General features: G+C 41.0%; 1 protein-coding gene across 11 annotated transcripts in view; it reads left to right on the top strand.

Annotated features, from left to right (window-relative positions):
• The window catches only part of pcloa (piccolo presynaptic cytomatrix protein a), a 58,698-nt gene that overhangs the window by 26,865 nt on the left and 10,232 nt on the right, over positions 1-21,601 (top strand). For 8 of the 11 annotated variants that reach the window (XM_085136866.1, XM_085136863.1, XM_085136868.1 and 5 more), the window contains exons 5-20: positions 137-4,220; positions 4,542-6,070; positions 6,675-8,736; positions 10,202-10,249; positions 10,863-10,945; positions 11,142-11,217; positions 12,979-13,104; positions 14,945-15,053; positions 15,389-15,453; positions 15,896-16,080; positions 16,774-16,824; positions 16,987-17,117; positions 18,474-18,500; positions 19,557-19,650; positions 20,966-21,037; positions 21,125-21,371. In XM_085136866.1, the coding sequence (XP_084992992.1) occupies positions 137-4,220; positions 4,542-6,070; positions 6,675-8,736; positions 10,202-10,249; positions 10,863-10,945; positions 11,142-11,217; positions 12,979-13,104; positions 14,945-15,053; positions 15,389-15,453; positions 15,896-16,080; positions 16,774-16,824; positions 16,987-17,117; positions 18,474-18,500; positions 19,557-19,650; positions 20,966-21,037; positions 21,125-21,371 (8,989 nt within the window). The remainder of the gene's footprint in view (positions 1-136; positions 4,221-4,541; positions 6,071-6,674; positions 8,737-10,201; positions 10,250-10,862; positions 10,946-11,141; positions 11,218-12,978; positions 13,105-14,944; positions 15,054-15,388; positions 15,454-15,895; positions 16,081-16,773; positions 16,825-16,986; positions 17,118-18,473; positions 18,501-19,556; positions 19,651-20,965; positions 21,038-21,124; positions 21,372-21,601) is intronic. The other 3 variants (XM_085136865.1, XM_085136864.1, XM_085136873.1) reach the window with 3 other exon arrangements.

Below are 21,601 nucleotides of genomic sequence, written 5' to 3'. Positions count from 1 at the left end.
TATATTTTAAATCTTCATTTTTCATTCCTGTCAATTTATATGAACTTGCATGTTGTGCTTATTTAAAACAACTGTCTTCGTAATTGTCAGAAATTAAGCATATATACTTAAAAAGTTTGTTTTTTTTATTCATCAGGTGAAAACAGTGGAGACCTTGAAAGAGCCTGGAATTAAAGAAGCAGCTGTCAAGGAAGGCAGCCCAACCAGCCCATCAGACCTAGCAAAGCTAGAAAGCACTGTCCTGCCCATCCTTGAGGCCCAGGCAACCACACATGAAGAGGAGAAACAAACAGACACTCTAAAGACCAGGCGTAAATTAGAAGTGCTTCCTCTCTCACCTGACTCTCCTAGCTCAGAAGAGGACAGAGAGGTTTCTGATAAGAACGGCAATGGTACCACAAAGAAAAAGCTCCTTGTGCCCGTGGATGTCAAGGCAGATTCCCTGGACGATAGCAGTGAAAGCTTTGGAAAAGAAAGCCCTATGTCAGGAGATGATGAAGAATTTATCCGAAAACAGATAATGGAAATGAGTGAGAATGAAGATGCTTCACAATCTGATGAGGAAAACCTAGTTCGACGAAAGATCAGAGAGGACGAGAAGAAACAAAAGGAACAAAAGAAAACAGAAACTGTAGAGAAGGGCACGACAGGAAAAGTCAGACGGCTTACCAAGAAAAGCACCATAAGCCCAGATGATGAAGATAAGGAATTTGGTACTTTAGTGGATAAACCTGATATAACCAAAGATATGGAAGCAGAAACAAAAGAAGGGAAGCAACAAAGTGGTACTGCAGTTCGCAAATTCCAAACTATGGAGCTGAATACAACTAGCAGCCCTGTGTCTATACCCAATGATGATGGAGAGCCTGAAATGGAAAGCCTGACAGATTCTCCAGATGATCGGTCTAGAGGTGAGGGGTCTTCCAGTCTACATGCGTCCAGCTTCACTCCTGGAACTTCCCCAACATCCCTGTCATCACTGGATGAAGACAGTGATAGCAGTAGTCCGAGCCATATCCGCAGTGGTGAAGGTAAACAGCACAGGAAAGCCAAACACAGACAACCTGGTCAAATGCTGCCAACTATCGAAGACTCTTCTGAGGAAGAAGAGTTACGGGAAGAGGAGGAGCTGCTCAGGGAGCAAGAAAAACAGAAGGGCTCAGGGAAAAAATCCAAAAAAGATAAAGATGAGATTCGAGCCCAGAGGAGGCGAGAGCATCAAAAGACACCACCAAGCAACCTTTCCCCTATTGAAGATGCCTCACCAACTGAAGAGCAGAGGCAAGAAGCTGAAATGGAGGAGATTAGACGATCATCTTGCTCAGACTTTTCACCCAGTATTGAATCAGATCCTGAAGGATTGGAAATCCATGCTGCAAAGATTGCGGCAGTCCAGAAAACCTATCAGCTGCCCATGTCTGTATCTCTTCACTCCCCGACAGATGATCAAAATATTGATAAACCACAGAAAAAAACTCTCAGATCTGCTGATGAAGCTTATGAGGAGATAATGCTGAGGGCCAAGTCTCCAACAGCTGACAAAGGTGAGATTCAGCCAGAAAAAGAGTCCCTATATGGAGGCATGCTCATCGAAGATTATGCATATGCATCTCTTATTGACAGTTCGACAGCTGATCTCGAGGACACAGAGAAGATTACTATTCCCACTCAGCCCAAAAAGCTGCGATCGCCAGATGAAGTTTATGAAGACATGATAAAGAAAAGAAAGGAATTCATGCAGCTGGAGCAGGAATACCAAAATATGCAGGCAAAAAAGGAAAGCACTAACCCAGAAATTGTGCTACAACCTACTGATATTACTGTTTCCAAAAGCAGTACAATAACATTAGACATGGATGGGAAGCCATTGTTGGATGCTGAAACTGCCTATGAAGAGCTAATGAAAAGAGTCCTGACTCCTGGAACAAGTCCAACTCAGCATGAGCCAAAAGTAGAAGCCACTGCTTCTAGAAAGGCACTCCACCCTATTCCAGACTTAAAAGTAACGCAGTGCTCTTCAGGAGAGTTATCTTCTGATGATGAAATTATACCTAAAAAGGAAGAGGAGAAAAATCCTGTATCAGATGTCACATCAGCAATGGAAACTGAGCCTGTGAAAGAAGCTTTTCCATCACCCACATCAGATCAGCAGCCTGAAACCACAATCAAAGCATCCCAAGGTGATATTGTGGACTTGACTAGTGCATCTACAAAAACATCAGCTCCTGTGATTGCCAGTGTATCACCCTTGCCTACAGTCCCCCAGTATACACCTGGTATACCAAGTGTAGTATCAACTGCCCCACCTGTGCCCCCGAAGCCAACTGTCCTGCGTAGGGCTAATTCTCAGGAAAAAACAGAAGAACCTGTTGCACCGCCGCTCCCTCCTCCCACTCCTCCAAAACCTACTGTTTTTCCCAGGAAAGCTCCAGTTCCACTTCCACCTCAGGCTTCAGCAGCTCCAGTAAGGCAAGAGACAGTGACTATGACTACAGCTCAAGCACCACCTACAAGACAAGTAGTTACTCCAACATACAAACCTCATGTTCCCCCTCCTGTACCCCCAAAGCCATCCATCCCCGTTGGAATTGGGGATAGCCACAAACCAGGACATGGTGTTAAACCACCAATTGCACCAAAGCCTGGCTCACAGCCTTCATCACCTGCCCATGCCCCACATCCACAAAGACCCTCTGTACTTCCCACAGGTCCTAGTGACATAGCCCTTAATCTAAGCCCCACTTCTGAAAGCAAAATGTTTCAACCATCACCAAAGTCTCCTTCTTCTCCAAGATATGCCAGCAATCTTCGTGACACATATGTGGTCATCACTCTGCCATCTCAGCCTAGCTCTCCTGTAGATAGTGTTACCACTCATGCTCCCTCTAGCCCTGGCCCAGCATCTCCTTCATGGCAAGCTCAGCCTGAGACTTACCACCATCAGCAGCCTCAACCTCAACCATATTCGCAGCAGCAGCAGCAGCAGCAGCAGCAACAAACACCTCCTCAAACAACCAGGGTGCCTCTGGCATATACACGAGTCACAGAATCCATTGAAAGTCAAGAAATTTGTGGCCCTGAAAAACATGTATCTAGCTCTTGTCATATAATTGAGGCTATATCAGCCTCAGCACAGCCACCTGTGGTGATGCCCAACCTCATCTCTCAAGTGGTTACCACAGAAGTCCAAAGGACCACTGTCTCTGTTGTTCATGAAAGGACACCACCACCAGTGCCAGCTCCAAGGGCAAATGGTCTCCCAATATCAATGCAGAAGCCTATGCCCCAGTTGCCAGCACAGAATGGACAGGCTATTCAACCTTCTGAGGTGGTAGATCTTAGGACTATGAAAGTGGATCCAGAATCAACCACACGTGGTGTGGATCTGTCTGCTGGTCCAGACTCAAGACATCAGTCCCTTACGACTGATGTCAGTCGTCACAGCAGTGCAGTGCAGTCCCCTGTGGTCAACCTCAGTGCTGAATCATCTACAGTTTCTATAGTAACTGATAGCATCACCATCGTGACCTGTGCTGCCACAATCCAGCGACGCGACAACTTGGACACCTCTTTGACCTCTTCAGTACCCCTTCAGCTAACAAAAAACAAATCATTTGAACCCGTTTCTCAAATTATTTATCGACCAATTGATTCTCAGCCGTCTACTCATGCTACTGCTGAGATCCCTATTAATCTCTCAGTTGGATCTAGTATGAGTGGAGGAACACTCCCTGTAACAATTGCACCTGCTTCTGTTGCAAGTTGTATTGCTAATGGATTAACTAATGGCACAACCACAGTGTCAGGAGCTGTTGACCTTAGCACAAATAAACCGTTCAACACTGTGGTTTCAGTGGATGCTGCGTCTACCGAAGTGGTTACAGCTGTAATCACAGATGATGGCAAACCAGTGGATCTGACTGCAGGGAAAAGAGCTGTATGTTGTGATGTTGTGTACAAGCTTCCATTTGCAGGAAGTTGTGCAACTCACCAACCTACCACACCCTTGCCTGAAGATCGCTTTGGATATCGTGACGACCACTATCAGTATGACAGGTCGCCTTATGGCATGAGAGGGTTTGGTGGAATTAAACCTTCTATGTCAGATACTAACCTAGCAGAAGCTGGTCTCTTCATGTACAAGAGTAAAAACAGCTATAATTTCAGTGGCACAACTGAAGGTGCAGTAGATCTTACCTCAGCAAAGATTTCTGATGCAGGTCAGTGCAGTGACATTGCAGACCTGTCACTTAAATGTCACTTTGAACTGCTTCCACTTATTTATGGCTAATGTGGAAATAATGGCTACTTTTTGTTTTTATTTTGTTTTGCATGGACATTTTTTCTTTTTTTTTTTAATCATTTTTTTGTTTTACCATTATATTTTTGCATGTACCTGCATGCTGTTACTTTGTTGAACCTCATTGGAGTTTTTTTTTGGTCTTCCACCTTTTTTCATTATTTGAACAAGGCATGGCTTGCTGCAACAATTAATAATTCTGTAATACTGGGACTGAAATGATATCTTTGACTTTTGACAGGTGAAGCTGTTGACTACTCCAAGAAAGGAACTTACGCTGGAATGACAATTCCTCCCTATTCTCAAGATAGAGTCACAAGTGCTGTTGGCACACTCTTTGGTACAAGCAGTGTTTTGAGATCATCAAATGGAGTGGTTTATTCCTCTGTCGCAGCCCCAGTCCCATCTACATATGCCATTACCACCCAGCCAGGGTCCATATTTAGTACAGCATACAACACCCTGTCAGGTATGCATACCAGCGACACCATGCCTTCTCTTTCCAACCTCCAGAACCTACCACTTACTCGATCCCACAGTTTTCTATCCACCATCTCTACTACTGCAGCAGAAGAACAAGCAGATGCCCCACTCAATCTAGAGATATCTAGAGGAGGCACTACTGCTGGTGATGCTGCAACTACTGCAGCAACTTCTTTATCTCTTGACACCTATACTGATGCATCTCTGGAGGCTATAGCTGCTTCACTGGAAGCGCTTTCTTCACCCATGGTTCCTGGAGACAGCCAGTATCAGGCAGAGCGCGAGAGACTAGAAATGGAAAAACTCAAGCAACAGCGCCTAGCTGAGGAATTAGAATGGGAACGGCAGGAAATTCAGCGGTTCCGAGAACACGAACAACTCATGGTGCAAAAGGAACTGGAGGAGCTGCAGGCCATGAAACAGCAGATACTTGCCCAGCAAGAAGAGGAAAGACAGGCTCACCTTATAATGCAGAAAGAAACTTACGCTCAGCAGCAGCAGCAGCTTGAGCAGATTCAGAGACTCCAAGAGCAGCTCCGTCTACAACTGGAAGAGCAGAAGTTTCGTCAGATGTACCCAGGTGGGGACATACAAGAGGCAGTTGTCTTAGGACCTGATGGCACTGTACTGGCCCGAAAGATCACAGATAGTGGGTGCCAGACAGATGAAGAGGATGAAGCAGTCAGCAAGGCTTACACAGCAGGTAGAAAAAAGAGAACTGCTAAAAAGAGCGTTGACAGTTGTGTGCAGACTGATGATGAGGATCAAGATGAATGGGAGGCTCAGAACAGAAGCAGACAAAGCCGTCCACGTACTGCCAGAGGTGATAGGGGTGGGCAGTCTGAGATGTCTCTTCAAGCCCACACTGAGATTTCTATACAAACTGATACAGATGGGAACATTAGAATGGATACCAGAATGGAGCTTTCAGATTCTGAAAGGACCTCACCAAAGAAACGACCTACCCCCTTAGAAATAGGGCAGTCTGCTAACCTCAAAGCTGATTCTTCTACTCTTCAGGCCCCTCCAAAATCCCCCAAAGTGCTCTATTCCCCTGTATCCCCTTGTATCTCACCAAGCAAATCCCTTGAGTTTGTGTCTTATGATAAATCCCTTGGTGATACAAGCCCACAAAACCTAAGAGGAAGTGCTGATCCATCAAAAGCCTCTCCAGCAAGTCCCAGAGGACAGAAATCCATGCAGAGATCTATGTCTGATCCTAAGCCCATGAGTCCAACAGGAGAAGAAAGAGCAACATCTGGAACCCAGTATGGTGAAGGCTATACTGTAAGTACTACCATCGTAATTGACATAAATCCAGGAAGCAAAACCACAAACCAAAAATATGAATTTATTTTAACTTTCAGATGGTGTTTAAACTTTTCTTTTGGTTGATTAATTTTGACATTTCTGGAGAGTTATCTTCAGCTTAATCCCATTTCTAGGTAAAATATCATGGAGTATTGTAGTCAGTTTTCTGCCTGGGCAATTCACCACTGAGAATCTCATACATACATAAACAGTTGGAAATAAGCTGAGGTTGCAGGAAACACTGAGCTGTCAGAGATCCATCAAGGGTTTGTGAATAAATTATTTCTTGTGCAACAGTAGTGTGGAATATTTATGGGCAGAAATACATATGTTACTGTTACCTAGAAAAAAGGTAATCAACAATTTGTCTTTCAATCACTCTACTACAATACATCCTTATAGAGGAAGACTATTAAACAACTTAAATTTATACAGTTTGCTCTGTTTTAATTACTCATATAAAATGTAGCAGTTATCACTAATTAATTTATCTGAGTGACATATTGTTTATGAAGCTGAAGGCTCCTTAAACAATTATTTTGGGAACTAAACTACTTTTACAACACTTTTTTTCCTACAGGGCAAAGGCTCAGGTGGTACACCAACAGGGACTCAAAAGAAGGTGAAGAGGACTCTCCCAAATCCTCCATCAGAGGATGAGTCAACAACCACTGGACAGACAGCATATAGCACTGGCTCAGCCCGTCGAAGAATGTGTCGTAATTCCAACATGGCACGCGCCAAGATCCTACAAGACATTGATCGAGAGCTAGATCTGGTGGAGCGCGAGTCTTCCAAGCTCCGCAAAAGACAAGCAGAATTAGATGAGGAGGAGAAAGAGATAGATGCAAAGCTAAGATACTTGGAGATGGGCATTAATCGTAGAAAAGACGCACTGCTTAAAGAAAGAGAGAAGAGGGAAAGGGCCTACTTACAGAGTGTTGCAGAGGACAGAGACTACATGTCAGACAGTGAGGTTAGCAACATCCGAGAGACTAGAGGAGGTGGTGAGGATGAGGAGATTGAAAGTCATGGTCTTGAACGTCCCAGGACAGCTCCTCAGTCAGAATTGGATGACTTTGTCCCACCGCAAACCAAACACGAGTATGGAAAATACTCTCAGTACCAATACGCTCAAAGTCAATTTCAGCAGTCTCTCTACCAGACACCTCAGTCCTACCAGTCTCATTCAATCTACTCCTCTGTCCCTTCGCTCACTACCTCCCAGCAGCAGAGTTACCACCAAATGCTTTTGTTGCAGCAGAAAGCTGCGAGACAAGCAGCCCTACTCTCAGAGCTCGATGCAACGAAATATGATGTCATTAGCCGTCAGCCTGATCCCACTTCATCAGCTTACCTTGGTGTTAAGTATGACAAATATGGGAATCATCTTGATCTCAGAGCCTTAGAAGTGGGAAGTATAGCAAGTAGTCCAATGTCAGCTGTCTCTGATTCCTACTACACAGATGTAGATCACCACACACCTCGGAGTTACATGCTGCTGGAAGATGCTGCAGAACTAGCTAAAGGCTCCACAGGTCTGTCCTCATCTTATAGTCTGGCTGAGAGGGAGCTGGCAAAGGCAGAGAAACTGCTTCGTAGGAGTGCTGCTGATCTGGGGTCTACTGACTATTTGGGATCCACGTCCAGACTTCATACCTTTGGAAAGACCCCTGACGAAGAGGATACCATGGAGGAACCCTATGAACTGAAACTTTTAAAGCAGCAGCTTAAGCAAGAGTTTAGGAGAAGTACAGGTGGGACCGAAAACTTAGAACAATTGACAGGTCTCTCACAGCACTACTATACACCAAGCTCTAGCATCTCTGGTTACTCTCAGAGACACTATCCAAAGTCAGAAAAGTATAGCATCAGTCGACTTACTCTTGAGAAGCAGGCAGCTAAACAACTCCCAGCATCTATGTTGTACCAAAAACATAAGACACCACTACTAGATCCTAAAATCTCCTCCAAATATTCCTCTATTACAGACAGTAGAGGTTTAGAGACTGACTATACTAGCTATTTGGGGTCCACCAGTGCATCCCCAAGATCCAGCCGTCTCTTGCAAGATGAGATTACCTTTGGTCTTCGGAAGAATATTGCAGAGCAGCAAAAGTATTTAGGATCCACGCTGGGTGCTAACTTGGCTGGGTCACTTAACTTGGGTCAGAGCTTGGGTTTGGATTCTGCCTATCCGAGTGGTAGTCGTTCAAGACCATCCTCCAGGCCCACATCTTGCTATGGCCTGGACTTGTCTATCAAAAGAGACCCATCAAGCTCTTCACTCAGGCTGAAAGGAGATGGTGAAGCATCTGGAGACGGCCCAAATTATCAAACCCCATCTGGTCGTACCAAACCTACTAGCCTTCCCATTGTCCAAAGTGGGCGCGGCAGAATACCCATAGTGGCCCAGAATTCAGAAGAAGAGAGTCCACTGAGCCCTGTTGGGCAGCCTATGGGTATGGCCCGTGCATCAGCGGGACCTCTGCCTCCCATCTCAGCCGATTCAAGGGACCAATTTGGTTCTTGCCTTTCATTGCAAGACTCCCAGCAGCAGCAACATATCAGGGAAGAGCCAACAAGGGGTAGGAGTTATGTGCTGCTGGATGATCTTCAGGGCACCATGTCAGATAGCGAAGGTAAAAAACAGACTTGTTACACTGCCACTTCTTTCCTAATTAGTGTTTCATCATTAACACTTTTTGGTTATGGTTTGTCTTGCATGAATTTATTACTAAAGTGGGTAAAATATAGCTTGTGTTTCTTCATTCAGACTCAGCATGACTTTTGAGGTGTTTTTGTTTTTCCTTTGCATTCTGTTGAATGTGTCTTCTTATTCCTTTCTAGTGCAAGTACATTTAATATTGAGTTCCTTTGTGCATGCAAATCATTTGTAAACTTTTCTGTTTCCTATAGACTTGAATGTATCTTTATGTATACACTGTTTTCTATTTTCTGTTCTATTCTCATCCCAATTATTGTGTAACATCTTCCTATATGAGTTCACTGCACTGTACAGTCTGACATCCTGTTTCAGATACATGAAAGGCGTCCCCAAAGAAATACAACTTTAAAACTCAACATGATGTCACACGTAGCTGTTGAAACGCTTGAAGTATTTTAAATCCTTCTAATTAAGCATTTAGACGACAGTAGTATGTTGATCCTTTAAAATAGATCACATAGAGAAAAAAAGTGCCTTTGCCACTCAAAAAGTTAGAGTTCTGTCAGTTTCAGTCAATTCCTCTTAAGCATAATAGTGTCCTGTCTGCATTTACATAGCCAGTAATATATAAATATATATTTTTGGATTATTGATGTACAATGTGAATATAGGATATTTACTTAGTTATTCAATGATTGCATTTAACTTTCTACTAGTACCCAGTAAGACTAAACTATAGGAAGATTTAAAATGGTTTTTTTTTTTGTTTGTTTTTTTGTTTAATTTTGTTTGAAATGCATGATATTTGTTTGCAATACTTCTGTGTTAATAAATATAAAACTTTTACATGCATGTCTTGTCTTAAATATCTGCTTTTGTGCACTGTGATACATGAGTGATTTTATGCTGCATGAAATGCATGCATGCCTCCTTCATGTAAGAAGATCACCGAAAATTTGATCATTTGATTAACTTCTGTTAAGCAAACATAGTTCATTATTTTTTTGCAGCTTCTATAGCTGAAAGCAAATGAGCTGTCATACATATGAGGACAGTGTTTTTTTTCTAAAACAGTGGTTGAAAAGCACTATTACAACAGGAAAGGGGGAAAAAACATTATTGTTGCCAGCACTTGCTGTTGTGATAGAAGTGGTTCGCAATAAATCATGTGTTTCAAAAACGACTTCTACAAAGCAGCTCTAGAACTTCTAAACTTTAAGCTGAGGACAATGTATTACTAAAACAGGATGCAAAATGGGCTGTCATTAAGTGCAAACTACATTCATAGTAACATTTCCTATCTTTTTGTTTCATATGCTTAAAGATGCCATGTCTGAGTTGTCTTGAATGCAGTTTAATTATTTACCTATTGATTCATATGGATCCCAATATTTTATTCATACTTTATAATACATTAAACCCGTTTGCCTTGATTGCAGCCCTAAGTGATTCCCTGATGGCTTTGAACAGAGACGATGCAACCAATGGTAGAGTATTAGTTCAGTTCTCTACGCTAATATATTAACTTGCACCACAAATAAAATGCATATCAACAAAATGGTGTCTAAATGTTGGGGAAGTTTAAGACATTTCAAATTTGGAAATACAAACAATACTTTTATTGACAATTTAAAACAAATTTAAATGATTTTACATTTTTTACAATTTTCATAAGATTCATCACACACTTGTTGGGGAGGAGACTCATTCACCTTCCTAACAGCTGGAGAAAAATTATATAAATATACCCAACATTTACATCTATCGACAAGTATGGCAAGATAGATTTAGTTTATGCTACTGTGTTGTACTAATAGTGCTTTAATCATTCTCAATCTGCCTTATTTTCTGTGCATACATATGGAATTGTTTTGGTTTTTGGCATCGTTTTCCTACTTTGCAAAAAGTGTAACAGATTAAACTTCAGTTTAGCTCATATTTTTTCCTCATATTTTTTGCAACCTAACAACTAATATGTAGACGTTTTTTCAATGGCATGTAATCACCTTTAAATGACCTGATAACCATCCTCTGTAAGTGGATGGAAAAGTCCAGATTCTCAGATTGGTTTTGAAGCTGTGCTTGTTTTTATCCCTGAAGCCTACCACCTTAGACGGGAAGAGACAGATTGGTTTGACAAACCGAGAGACGGGCGGTCGGAGAACGGACAGGAGAAGAGACAGGTGAAAGAGGAAAAAACACACATACACTGTAGTAAAGTTCTCAAAGTGTCATCTATGAAATGCCAAGCTGCATGCATCCACATGGAATCATCTTAATATATATAAATATATATATAAATATGTTGCATGAATGGTGTATGGTTTTTGTATAGTAGCACAAGGCACTTAACGTCTTTCCATTGTGTATGGGCCATAGGGAAAAGGTCCATACTACCCCTTCCCTCACCTCAGGGTCAAACTGCAGAGGGATCCTAAAGACCGCAGTGTCTCAGGTAAAGTAACACAGTTTACAGGAGCATCATGTTAATGGTAGAGTGACTGACTATCCAGTCAGAAAGGCATGTACGTTTGTGTGTTATTGACTGTTGTACAGTCAGTCAGGACTGCATCAAATATAATTAGGAATAAGAATGTTATAAAATAAATGAAATAAAAATATTTACAAAGGATAGACAACAAAATATGCATAACAAAATATAGACATTAACCTAGATCTATTTGGGTTTACAGAGCATGACTAGTTAGCTTAATGCATATTACTTAATATTCAAGCCAAATCTCAGCAAACTAGCAGGTCACTTTGCTAGCCTATATGTTGCATCACACAACTCTTCCAGGCTTAAAGCAGCCCGGCATTTCATTTCCTGGCTTCCCTTTCGATTTGGCTCTCCTCCACGCTCATCAGTCATTGCCATGCTCAAAATGGCGTATCCCTCACACTCAGGATTATCTTATGCAATTAACAAGCAGCCCAGAAAGGAAGCGTTTTGTTTACTAGCGCCCAGTGCTGAACTGATTCATTTTGCTGCATTGTTTTTGTTCTGGCTTCAATAACCATAAAAAATGGTTTAATGGTTCAAAATTAGTAAGGTTTCTGTTTTTGCGTAATTGAAAGCCTCTTTATGTAGGCTGAGAAAATCAATACAAGGGTAGTGGTTTAATCTGGCTAACAGTGTGCAGAGTGTAGACAGTGTTCTGCCTACATATGACCTAAACTGCTGCTGGACACAGAAAATCTGCAAACAAAATGATGCACACATTTCTTTAAGACTGTGATTTAAATAAACATATCAATTTAAGCTATTAAGCTTTACCTGGAGTTTAGCTGGGTTTTCTCATCAGTTTTGGATTAAGCATCTAGTAATTTAATTGTGGCAAATAATTAAGTTTCAGAGACGGCATCAAAGTGCATATATTTCAGTCAAAGTTTACAGCTAGCCAAAACCAGCAAGTATGCTATACTGAGCTTTAGCTTCAGCTATGGCTAGTTCTGGCTAGCTCCCTAGCTTAATTCCCACTCCCACGATATCTAAACCCATAACTTTTAGCTACATTTTACCTGCTTATCTCTGAAAAATTATTGTATTTTTAGTAAATAACTTACATGTTTAATTTGATACAAAATATCAAATTACAGGCTTAATTCTATTTTGACCATAGACAGTATAAAAGATGGGCATAGCTACGTCACCTCTTGGTTTGTGAAGTCTCCTTAGAAGCCTCGAGATGAGGATTTTCACCATGTTGGTCTTATAAAGTTAGAGGTCTTGAGAAAGGGGCACGTCTTGCTGTGAAACTGCATGCTCATTGGGCGTTGACTCGTGAATCACAAGTAGTTAGCCAATGAGCTTATTTCTAATAATCCTCAGTTCTGGAACATGGTATGACAAGGGTTTAGAAAATGGACCTAATGCTTTATTAAATATGGTCTAAAACAAGTGACTGAGACTCAAAACTGACTCAAACTCAAAAGCACTTTTCCCTTTTATGAAACCATAGGCATTGCCCCCTTGTGGCCATTAAAAAGAATTCAGGTCATGTCTTTTATACAGTCTTTATTTTGTCTGACTCTGTAGTCAGTGTATTTGGCTTTCTACATAATAGTCACACTTTTATGTTATTTGGCTGTTTTGGTGAGTTTATTTTTGTGTACAGTCATCCAAAAGAAATCATATATTGAATTATAAATGTTGTAGACTGTGGGCTACTTCTACCATAAACACTCACCAGTCTTTCTTTTGGGGCATTAACAGGAAATGGTCTGGGTATCCGAGTGGTCGGAGGAAAAGAGGTCCCTGGTAGTAATGGAGACATTGGAGCATATGTTGCCAAAGTGTTACCTGGTGGAGCGGCAGAACAAACAGGAAAGATTCTTGAAGGTAAGCTCTTTCATCTAATTAAATCTCTTATTGTGAAAATTAAGTAGAGTAAATGGAGTGTAACTACAATGTGACTGATAACTCACTAGTCTTCTGTCATACAGTTAAGAGGTGCCATAAGGTATTGTGCGATACAAAATTAAGATACAAAATGTGTCAGTCTTCTCATATAAAATTCAACAAGCAAGCCAAACAAACATTTTCTTCACGCGTGTAATTTGGGTGCATTTACATCTTTGGTCGTTCGCAGCTGACAGACTGACAGAATCGAACATGTAGTTAGAGTGAGAGAAACAGGGAGATTACAAAAATAGGTCTTCATTTGCATTTAGCTTTATCACCTGCAGGCGACGGGCCGTGACTCACATTTGGTCATGAGAGATGAGAACCAAAAACAAGAAGCTTATGGGTGTAGAGTGTTTAAACCAGCAGTTATATTTGTATCATTTTATTATCATTTTTCACCTTTTGACTAATTGGAATGGAGATAGAACCTAATGGCTGTGTCATGATAGCAGAGTTATTTTCTTAAAAAATCTATTGTATTATTTGATGACTGTTGTAAAATACAAATCATTATATTATAGTTCTTAACCCACAGATATGGCCTTTTTTTTAACAATAAATTGCTTGTTTTGTGTGTAACAGGAACACATTATATTGATTTTTACATAGGGGAGTATGAAATCAGTGAACTCCTAGTCATACTCACACGAAGGGTGTCACACAATCAGTAAAGCTTGAGTTTGGACAATTTAGACGTGTATAATCCATCTGCCTGTACTCTGAGGATGTGTTTATGTGCACTTGAGCGTGACCACTTGCTGCTCTTGTTTACCTCTCCTACTGTTTCCTTTTTATTGTAGTACATGGCTGCTTTATTTTGCTTTAACGCTCTCCACTTTTTTGTAAGCACGCTATAAAGGGTTCCAGAGAGAACAGTGCCATGTTGTTCTTTAAGTCAAAGGCCAGAGGATTCAACAACATCCTACAGAGCAATTGTGTCGTGCATTTTATTGTAACACAGAGAAAAAACTAAAACTGTTAGCGGCTGCTGTAGTCCAAGAGTCAAGGTACATCTGTGGTGCCGTTAGCCAGACATCTCAACCATAATAACACCCGTAACCCTGTCATCAACACCGAGCAGAATGGCTGCAAATTACTTCGGTTCTGCCAGTGGGAACACGATGCCTCACTCTGTCTGGTGCGAATATGGAGAAACGTTGTCAGATTCAACAGGGGTAGAGGCTCTGTGTCACAGAAGGACACAGTGTGTGTATGAATGGGTGCTTGTTTGATCGCTAGAATTCAACCTCCAAAAGCTACTATATACAGTTCAAGGGTGTTGATGAATAATACCAGTGTGGGAATACAGTGTACTCTAGCTTTCCTGTCACATATGCATGCAGCTCGAGAGTACCGTCGAAAACAGAGGACCTTCCTGATGAGCTGTTTCAATCCGTGTAAGTCCTGCCAGCGTGCAGGGTGTGTTTTGGAGCATGCGGTGGGTTTGCTGTGCTGAGTGGAATATCACTGCGCTATTTTATATATAGAAATGATCAGCCTGTCCTGGGAAACATCTGTCACTGCTAAAGCAGGTTGGAGAAAAGTGTATTTGATTGTAAATGATATATTTTTAAGATTAAACAGACCCTTTTACTCTGCTTGCTCTTAACTAATAACTAAAATGAATGGACTGATTTTTTTAATCATTTGATTGTTTTATGAGATAGGTTTTGATTCCTTTTTTTATTTAGAGGGATGCGTCTGTACAGCACTGGATATGGGAAAATAGAGGATCAATATTGATTGCTCTTCTGGGTGTGCAAATCGTATATAGGAATGCAGGTCCTGGAGTGGAATGGTGTTCTTTTGACGGGGAAAACCTATGAAGAGGTACAAGGGCTCGTTGGACAGCCGTGTAATGAGGCAGAAGTGTGTGTCAGACTGTGAGTATAACCTGTGTCACTTGCAATCTTTCTCTTGTGCACTCTGTTCAACCCGCCATAGTGTCATTCTTGTCTTTTCTTTTCTTTATATTTAAAATGGATCATTTTAAACTCTTCATGACTTTAATGTTACCCCATGTCTAATATTTAAAAGCTAGTCTTAATCACTAGCTTTGCTGTCCTGTTTTTTAATTAACTATTGTCACATCATTTTTTCTCCATTTCTGTGATGTTTTCGTGGCTTTTCTAGTACCTTTTTTTTGTCTTTTTTCCTTGTCATTTAATTCCTTTAGTTTCACTTTTCAGAAATGTATGAAATGTAATTTTTCCAACAGGGATCTCAACATGTTGGCAGAGTCTGAGGGTTCCCAGCACCTAGATTTCCAGGAGCACAGCAAAGGTAAGTTATCACCTAATTATTTTTATTATAATTTCAACTGCAACTGATTCCACTGATTCCTCCTCACTCCTGTTCCTCCGTCCTCAATTTTTCCCGATTAACTTTTGTCTCTTGTTATTTTCAGATGCTCTTCTCATATCGCTTTTTATCTTCAGCTCTCTTTTTTCTCTCAAGTTGAGCCATGTTTTTTTTTTCTGTGGCCTAGTTCGTCAGTCTGTTACACAGAACAGTTGGAAAACTGGAAACATGCACAGAGCTGTCTCTATTGTGGCACTTTAATATTCACTTTTCTTTTCCATTGAATTTGACTTGGAAATGAATTGGGTTAAGAGCCATAGTGATGATTCATTTGGTCCCTAGACAGATCATTGTCAAGATCCTTTGGTTTGTTATGTGCAGCGATGATGATCTGTACTCATAGCCATATGTGTTAACTCTCTAGGTGACAGACCTCCCAGATCTCCAGGTGTTGATCCCAAGCAGCTAGCGGCCGAGCTGCAGAAAGTGTCACAGCAGCAGGCTCCACTGTCCACCTCCTCCTCCAGCCTACCTGCCACCACTTCAGCAACCTCCAGCCCCGGTCAGCCAGGATCCCCCTCAGTCAGCAAGAAACGTCACAGCAGCAAGGCGAGTTTAGAGGCACACTATCAATCATATTCTTTAAGTTTTAGGCAGCCAAGCAAACATGTCAACCCCAGCCACAATCCACAGATACCATAGAGCATGCTATTCACACAGGCTTTTTTAGCTTACCCACAGTAGCTGCAAATCTGCAAGCTGCTTTGCAACCAACCTTCGTGACTCTGTGTCACAACCTTTGATATTGATGCTTGCTCTATCCATGTAAATCCATGGAGATGGAAGTACATGGACTTCTTTTGACTATAGCAGTCCTGGCTGCACTGTAAGCACCATTAAGATTGCAATATTGAGTTTCTGGGAAAGTTTATTTTGAAGCTATACCTCTGTCTGCAGAGAGTTTCTGAAGAGCTCTTCTAAACTTTGTTTTAATGTTTGCGAGTAGTTGTCTTTGATTTCATAAGCGATATCTACCTCTAACTCCATATGAATTTAAGATGTGTATAATATAATTATTTATTAGTTATAATTAGGTAACAGTATATGTCTTTTTTAAAGGATGTCAATTATCTGAAGGGATCCCTGAAACAGATGCACAGATTCTATGATTCGGAGACTTCACAGTTTAGCCTAAAGTGCAGCATAAAGTACTGTACACCACCTTATAATCAACTACCAGTACACACAAGAGTTCCACCTACACTTTTGTCTGTTTCACCATGTTGTTTTCATCTTTTACAGATTGCAGAGGGAACAAAGAGCCAATCCCACCCTGTATCCGGAGAGATACAGGTTTGTGACACAAAACTATTACTGTAAATCTGTAATCTGTGTAGATTAAATTCTAAGAGCATAGAATCTGAGTAGATGGATGTTATTTTTGCTAAAATTAGATAGATGCAAGACTAAAATGCAGCCAAATCTATTGTAATTCAGTTTTGTTTCTTTTTGCAGCTTCAAATCCACTATGACAAGCAGCTTGGCAACTTGATAGTTCACGTCCTGCAGGCCAGAAACCTTGCTCCACGGGATAACAATGGCTACTCCGATCCATTCGTTAAAGTGTATCTCCTGCCAGGGAGAGGGTGAGTTAGTAGTGTTTAGACTGAAAGCACATGTTAAGGATTTCAGAGCTAGAACAAGTAATTAAGTATACAGATTTTCAGAAGCAGTAGCAGCATTCTAGCTAAGATCTTTTTTTTCCATTTAGGCTACACAGACAGCCAGTCTGTTAAGCAGTAACTTAGTTTCCATTCATTTTAAAATTGATGTACAATTGATTTTGGCTTATCATGACATCATTCAATGTGCAACACATGGATGTTTCTGATATGAACTCCATAACGCCTATGTGCTACTATGCATAAGGTCGTCTTTTATTTTGACAGTCCAAAACTCAGCAGCCCATTTCTTTTGCTCCCGAATGGCATAAACATTATGTAAATATAATGAGGCACTTGAGTTGCCCCTGTTGATGTGTGTTCCACTGTAGGTGTGAGTGCAGTCAAAATCAATAGCTCTCATATTTACTTGCAATACAATCCAGACTCCTGCTTAAGTCTACTGCTCCCTTTCCCACTGTGATTGCACTGTAATGCAATTGACACTTCCACCTTCTCTTCGACATGAGATGAGGTCCCTCGAGAGAATGTTTTTAGTTTTTTTCCAGGGATCATTTCAGATAAAAGTAATAATATACTGTATAGCTGTGGGGTTTTTAGCTGCCACTCTCACACGCCTCCGGGTTGACTCATGCACCGATGCCACTGTGAGTTATGAATGGGATTGGGGCTATGCTAAAGAAACTGAGAGAATGGCAGCCACAAGCCCTACGGCCACTTTAAAGTGGTTATGGAAACATGCACACTTAAAGGCATGTGTGCACATACTCGTGTATACCCTGTGTGTGTATACATGGAATCTCACAGCTATCAATGCCAGCTGCAATCCATAGAGAGGCTTTTCAGTTGCATCGCAGGTCTTCTGGCAACTACGTGGGACAGCGTCTCAATACTGAGAAGCCAGAAAAAAACCAGTGGGTTTTATTTTGTTTTACATAAAACAAATGTTGAGCCTCCAGCTCTTGCAGCAGACACTTCAAGAAATAAATCAGACTGCGCAATCTGGCTCATGAGTGACAGATCTCCACTCCGGTTGCCACAAGATCTGTCATGTGACCTGGGAGTCCTCTCAGCACACATACATGCAGTCATGTACACACTATAGCAAAATTTCTATCCACCACTGCAGCAGACCGCAGCTTCCTGTTCATGCCCCTTTCTAAAAGGCACACTTGACAAATCACACGCTAAACCTAAGCTAAGTGTAGACTCAATCTCCCCTCACAGTCCACAGACACTTTTTGACCCGCCCCCACCCTCCCTCTGACTATTGTTTCTGTATGTTGTTCTCTATATTTAATGCATGCTGGACCCCCTCAGTCAGGTCATGGTTGTCCAGAATGCCAGGTATGTGACTTGCCCACTTTGGCACTTTGGTTCTGTTTTGGTTGATAATTGGTTGTCACTTTGGTTAAGGCAAAAAAAGAGCAAGTTCAATTTCTCTCTGGAAGTTTATTGATAAAAGTCACTTAGTTCAGTCCTACTAACTCCCTTCAACCTGAATATATTTCCCTTAGTATCCATTATTTCATGATACTCTCTTTGGATGCCCCAGATATTATTATTTTACCATCTGTTTTCCTTACCACATATAAACTAATAGTCCCCTGTGTTGTTTTCAGAGCTAACTGTTGTCTTTTTCTGGTAGATGGTTTGTTTTTCCTTTCTAACCATCGTAATTTGAAACCCTAACATCGGCCCCAATACCCTAGATTTTGACCCTGTTTTGTTATTAAAATCCCTCAGTAATATCCTACATTGTGCCCCGACATCATAATGTACCCTCAGTGCCCTGCATCCACATCCAGTGTACACTATTATTTTGCCCTACGGCCAATTCATACCATTGTTGTCTAGTGTAGAGTAGATTGTCCCTGTCTTTTCCAACCTAACTCTTCCAAACTTACTCATATGCTACAGTCTGAACTCAAACCCTACACACTGCAAAAATATCCATGTCAACAAGTCATTTATTGATGCCCAGCATAACTTTTTCATGTGAAATATCTTAACTCAGAATAGGTAAAAAAAAAACATTTGGTATACGGTCATTATGTTTGTTTTTTGTCATTTGGACTATTGGTGCTTTTCTTCTTACTGGAGACCTGAAACATTTGTTCTTTCAATGCATCAAAATTCTGTGAAACTAAATGACTTGATGGGCATCGAAATGGACTTTTTTGCAGCACACCCTGACATCATACCCTGCTATCCATGCACATAGGCCCATACATTGTTACCATCCAAACAATGTGCATCACATTCATTCTTTTCCCTCTACTGTGACATTGTGCCCTACTCCAGTATCTTCTGCTCCCTGCAATGCGTAGGTTCACTGACACACATGTTATTTGCATACATGTCGTTGACCAAGTGTGTGTTGCTATGATGTGTTCCCCCCAGTGCCGAAAACAAGAGGAAGACCAAACACGCAGGCAAGACTGTCAACCCTGAGTGGAACCAAACTGTCATCTATAAGAACATCCACCTGGAACAGGTACTGTGTGGTCAGAGACACATGATTACACTAAAACGGTGTCTAGGTACACATGACACGTTTGAACCCTATTGGATTCATTTAGGAAATCTCACAATTTTGCAATGAAATTTTGTACACAGCCAGCAGCAAACCAAAATCTCCAATTCAAAGTGCACTTGAGCCAATAAATAGTCTCGTACATTAAAATTCTGAAATTTGTGGAAGAAATAAAATTTTTTACCACCCTATATTAAAAAAAAACAATTTTTCCACATCATGAAATCCATACCCATGGGTTGTCTTCTAAGCTTTATTTCTTCTAATTCGAGCCACTGAACTGGGCCTCACTGTACTGTGGTGTTGGTGCTATTTGGAGAATTATTCATTTAATTATTTGACAAATACAGTAATATAACTCGCTTTGTGTAATTGGGATTAATCATACCAACAATGTTTCCAAAACTTTTGTCTCCCAGCTTTGATTCTGTGTCTTTGCAGTGCACATATACAGTATCTGTACCATTTCTTTTAACTGTATGCAACCTGCTAACCAAGCTTGCTAACATTAGCTGATAACGTTGCTCTTCACTCTCACATCCAGATATAATTAGTAAGAAAATAGAATCAACATATATTGCTTCCTTACATGCTGGTCTTTATACTCTAAATGCTTTTATATACAGTCTATTATTCACGCATGGTATTGATATTACTGTCTTAATGCTAATATTTTGCTTTGCTTAAATGTTTTAGGGTTTTTTTCTTAGCAAACACAATTGTATCAGCATGATAACATCATAAGCTGGAGGTGTCTTCATCATGAGCTTGTTAGCATGCCCTGCCAAAGTACAGAGTAACAAAACCACTAGTATAGCTATAGACTCAAGCAACATTTAAACCGACACTATGAGCTCAGACACTCAAAAATGTTATTGTTATCTTACGCTGTTTTTTTAATGGCATTTTTCTATAACTCTGTAATAGTTCATATATGAATGGACAAATAAGAAAGCCCTCAACTGATTCATTTCCAGATTGAAAATAACAAAAAACTGCAGCACAATATATTGCTTTTTTTTTTTACTGCTTCTGTGCCAACCTGTCATCGTTGCCACTGGTTTTCAGCGGAGCAGATGGATGTATCGCTGAGATTTATTTTATCTGTTTAGATCCCATTTTAGATTCAGTGAGCCTGTATCAATCACAGCAAAACTGCCAACTTCTGTCGCCGTTTCTATTCGTTTTTCAGCTGCTTGAAGGCGTGAAACTGCTTTAATTTTAGCTTTAAACTTGAAACTTTTTTATGAACTCTTCAACTGTGTGTACATTTTAGCTTAAGAAGAAGACTTTGGAGGTGAGCGTGTGGGACTATGACAAGGGCTCCTCTAATGATTTCTTGGGGGAGGTAAGCTCCTTTGATATTATATTTTATACATATTTGAGTCCATAAAGGTTTTCTATAACTTTTAAAAATTTTTCTATTTGCTTGTAGGTCCTTATTGATCTGTCCAACACTGCCCAGCTGGACAACATCCCGCGGTGGCTCCCTCTCAAGGAGCAGAGCGAGGGGGACCACCACAGACGCTCGCACTCAGGCCAGGGTCGTCACAGTTCTTCTAAACCCTCCTCACAGCACTCCTCCCCTAAAACCACTGGCTCCTCGCATGATAATCAGGATTCCCCAAAATCATCTGTCATCAAGAGTCGAAGCCATGGGATCTTTCCAGATCCGGCCAAGGGTAGGACACGATGTATTCCCCTCACCTCGACTTAATCACCATCTCCCCCTAACAACACTCTGCTGCTTCTCTGCTGTTTCCTCGTCTCTGTAGTCTGTTCTTCTTTATCCCTTTCTTTCTCTTTTTTGCTTTCTTCCTGTCACTGCTCTCTCTATTTCTACCTCTACCTCTGTCCATTTTCTCTTTACAGTCTTGTCTCCTTTATTACCGCCACCTTCCTCTAGTCATTT

The sequence above is a fragment of the Neolamprologus multifasciatus genome, chromosome 17, assembly GCF_963576455.1.
Source record: "Neolamprologus multifasciatus chromosome 17, fNeoMul1.2, whole genome shotgun sequence".
NCBI classification, from domain to species: domain Eukaryota; kingdom Metazoa; phylum Chordata; class Actinopteri; order Cichliformes; family Cichlidae; genus Neolamprologus; species Neolamprologus multifasciatus.
The sequence above is the reverse complement of the archived record's forward strand: the minus strand, read 5'-3'. Positions and strand labels throughout refer to the sequence as shown.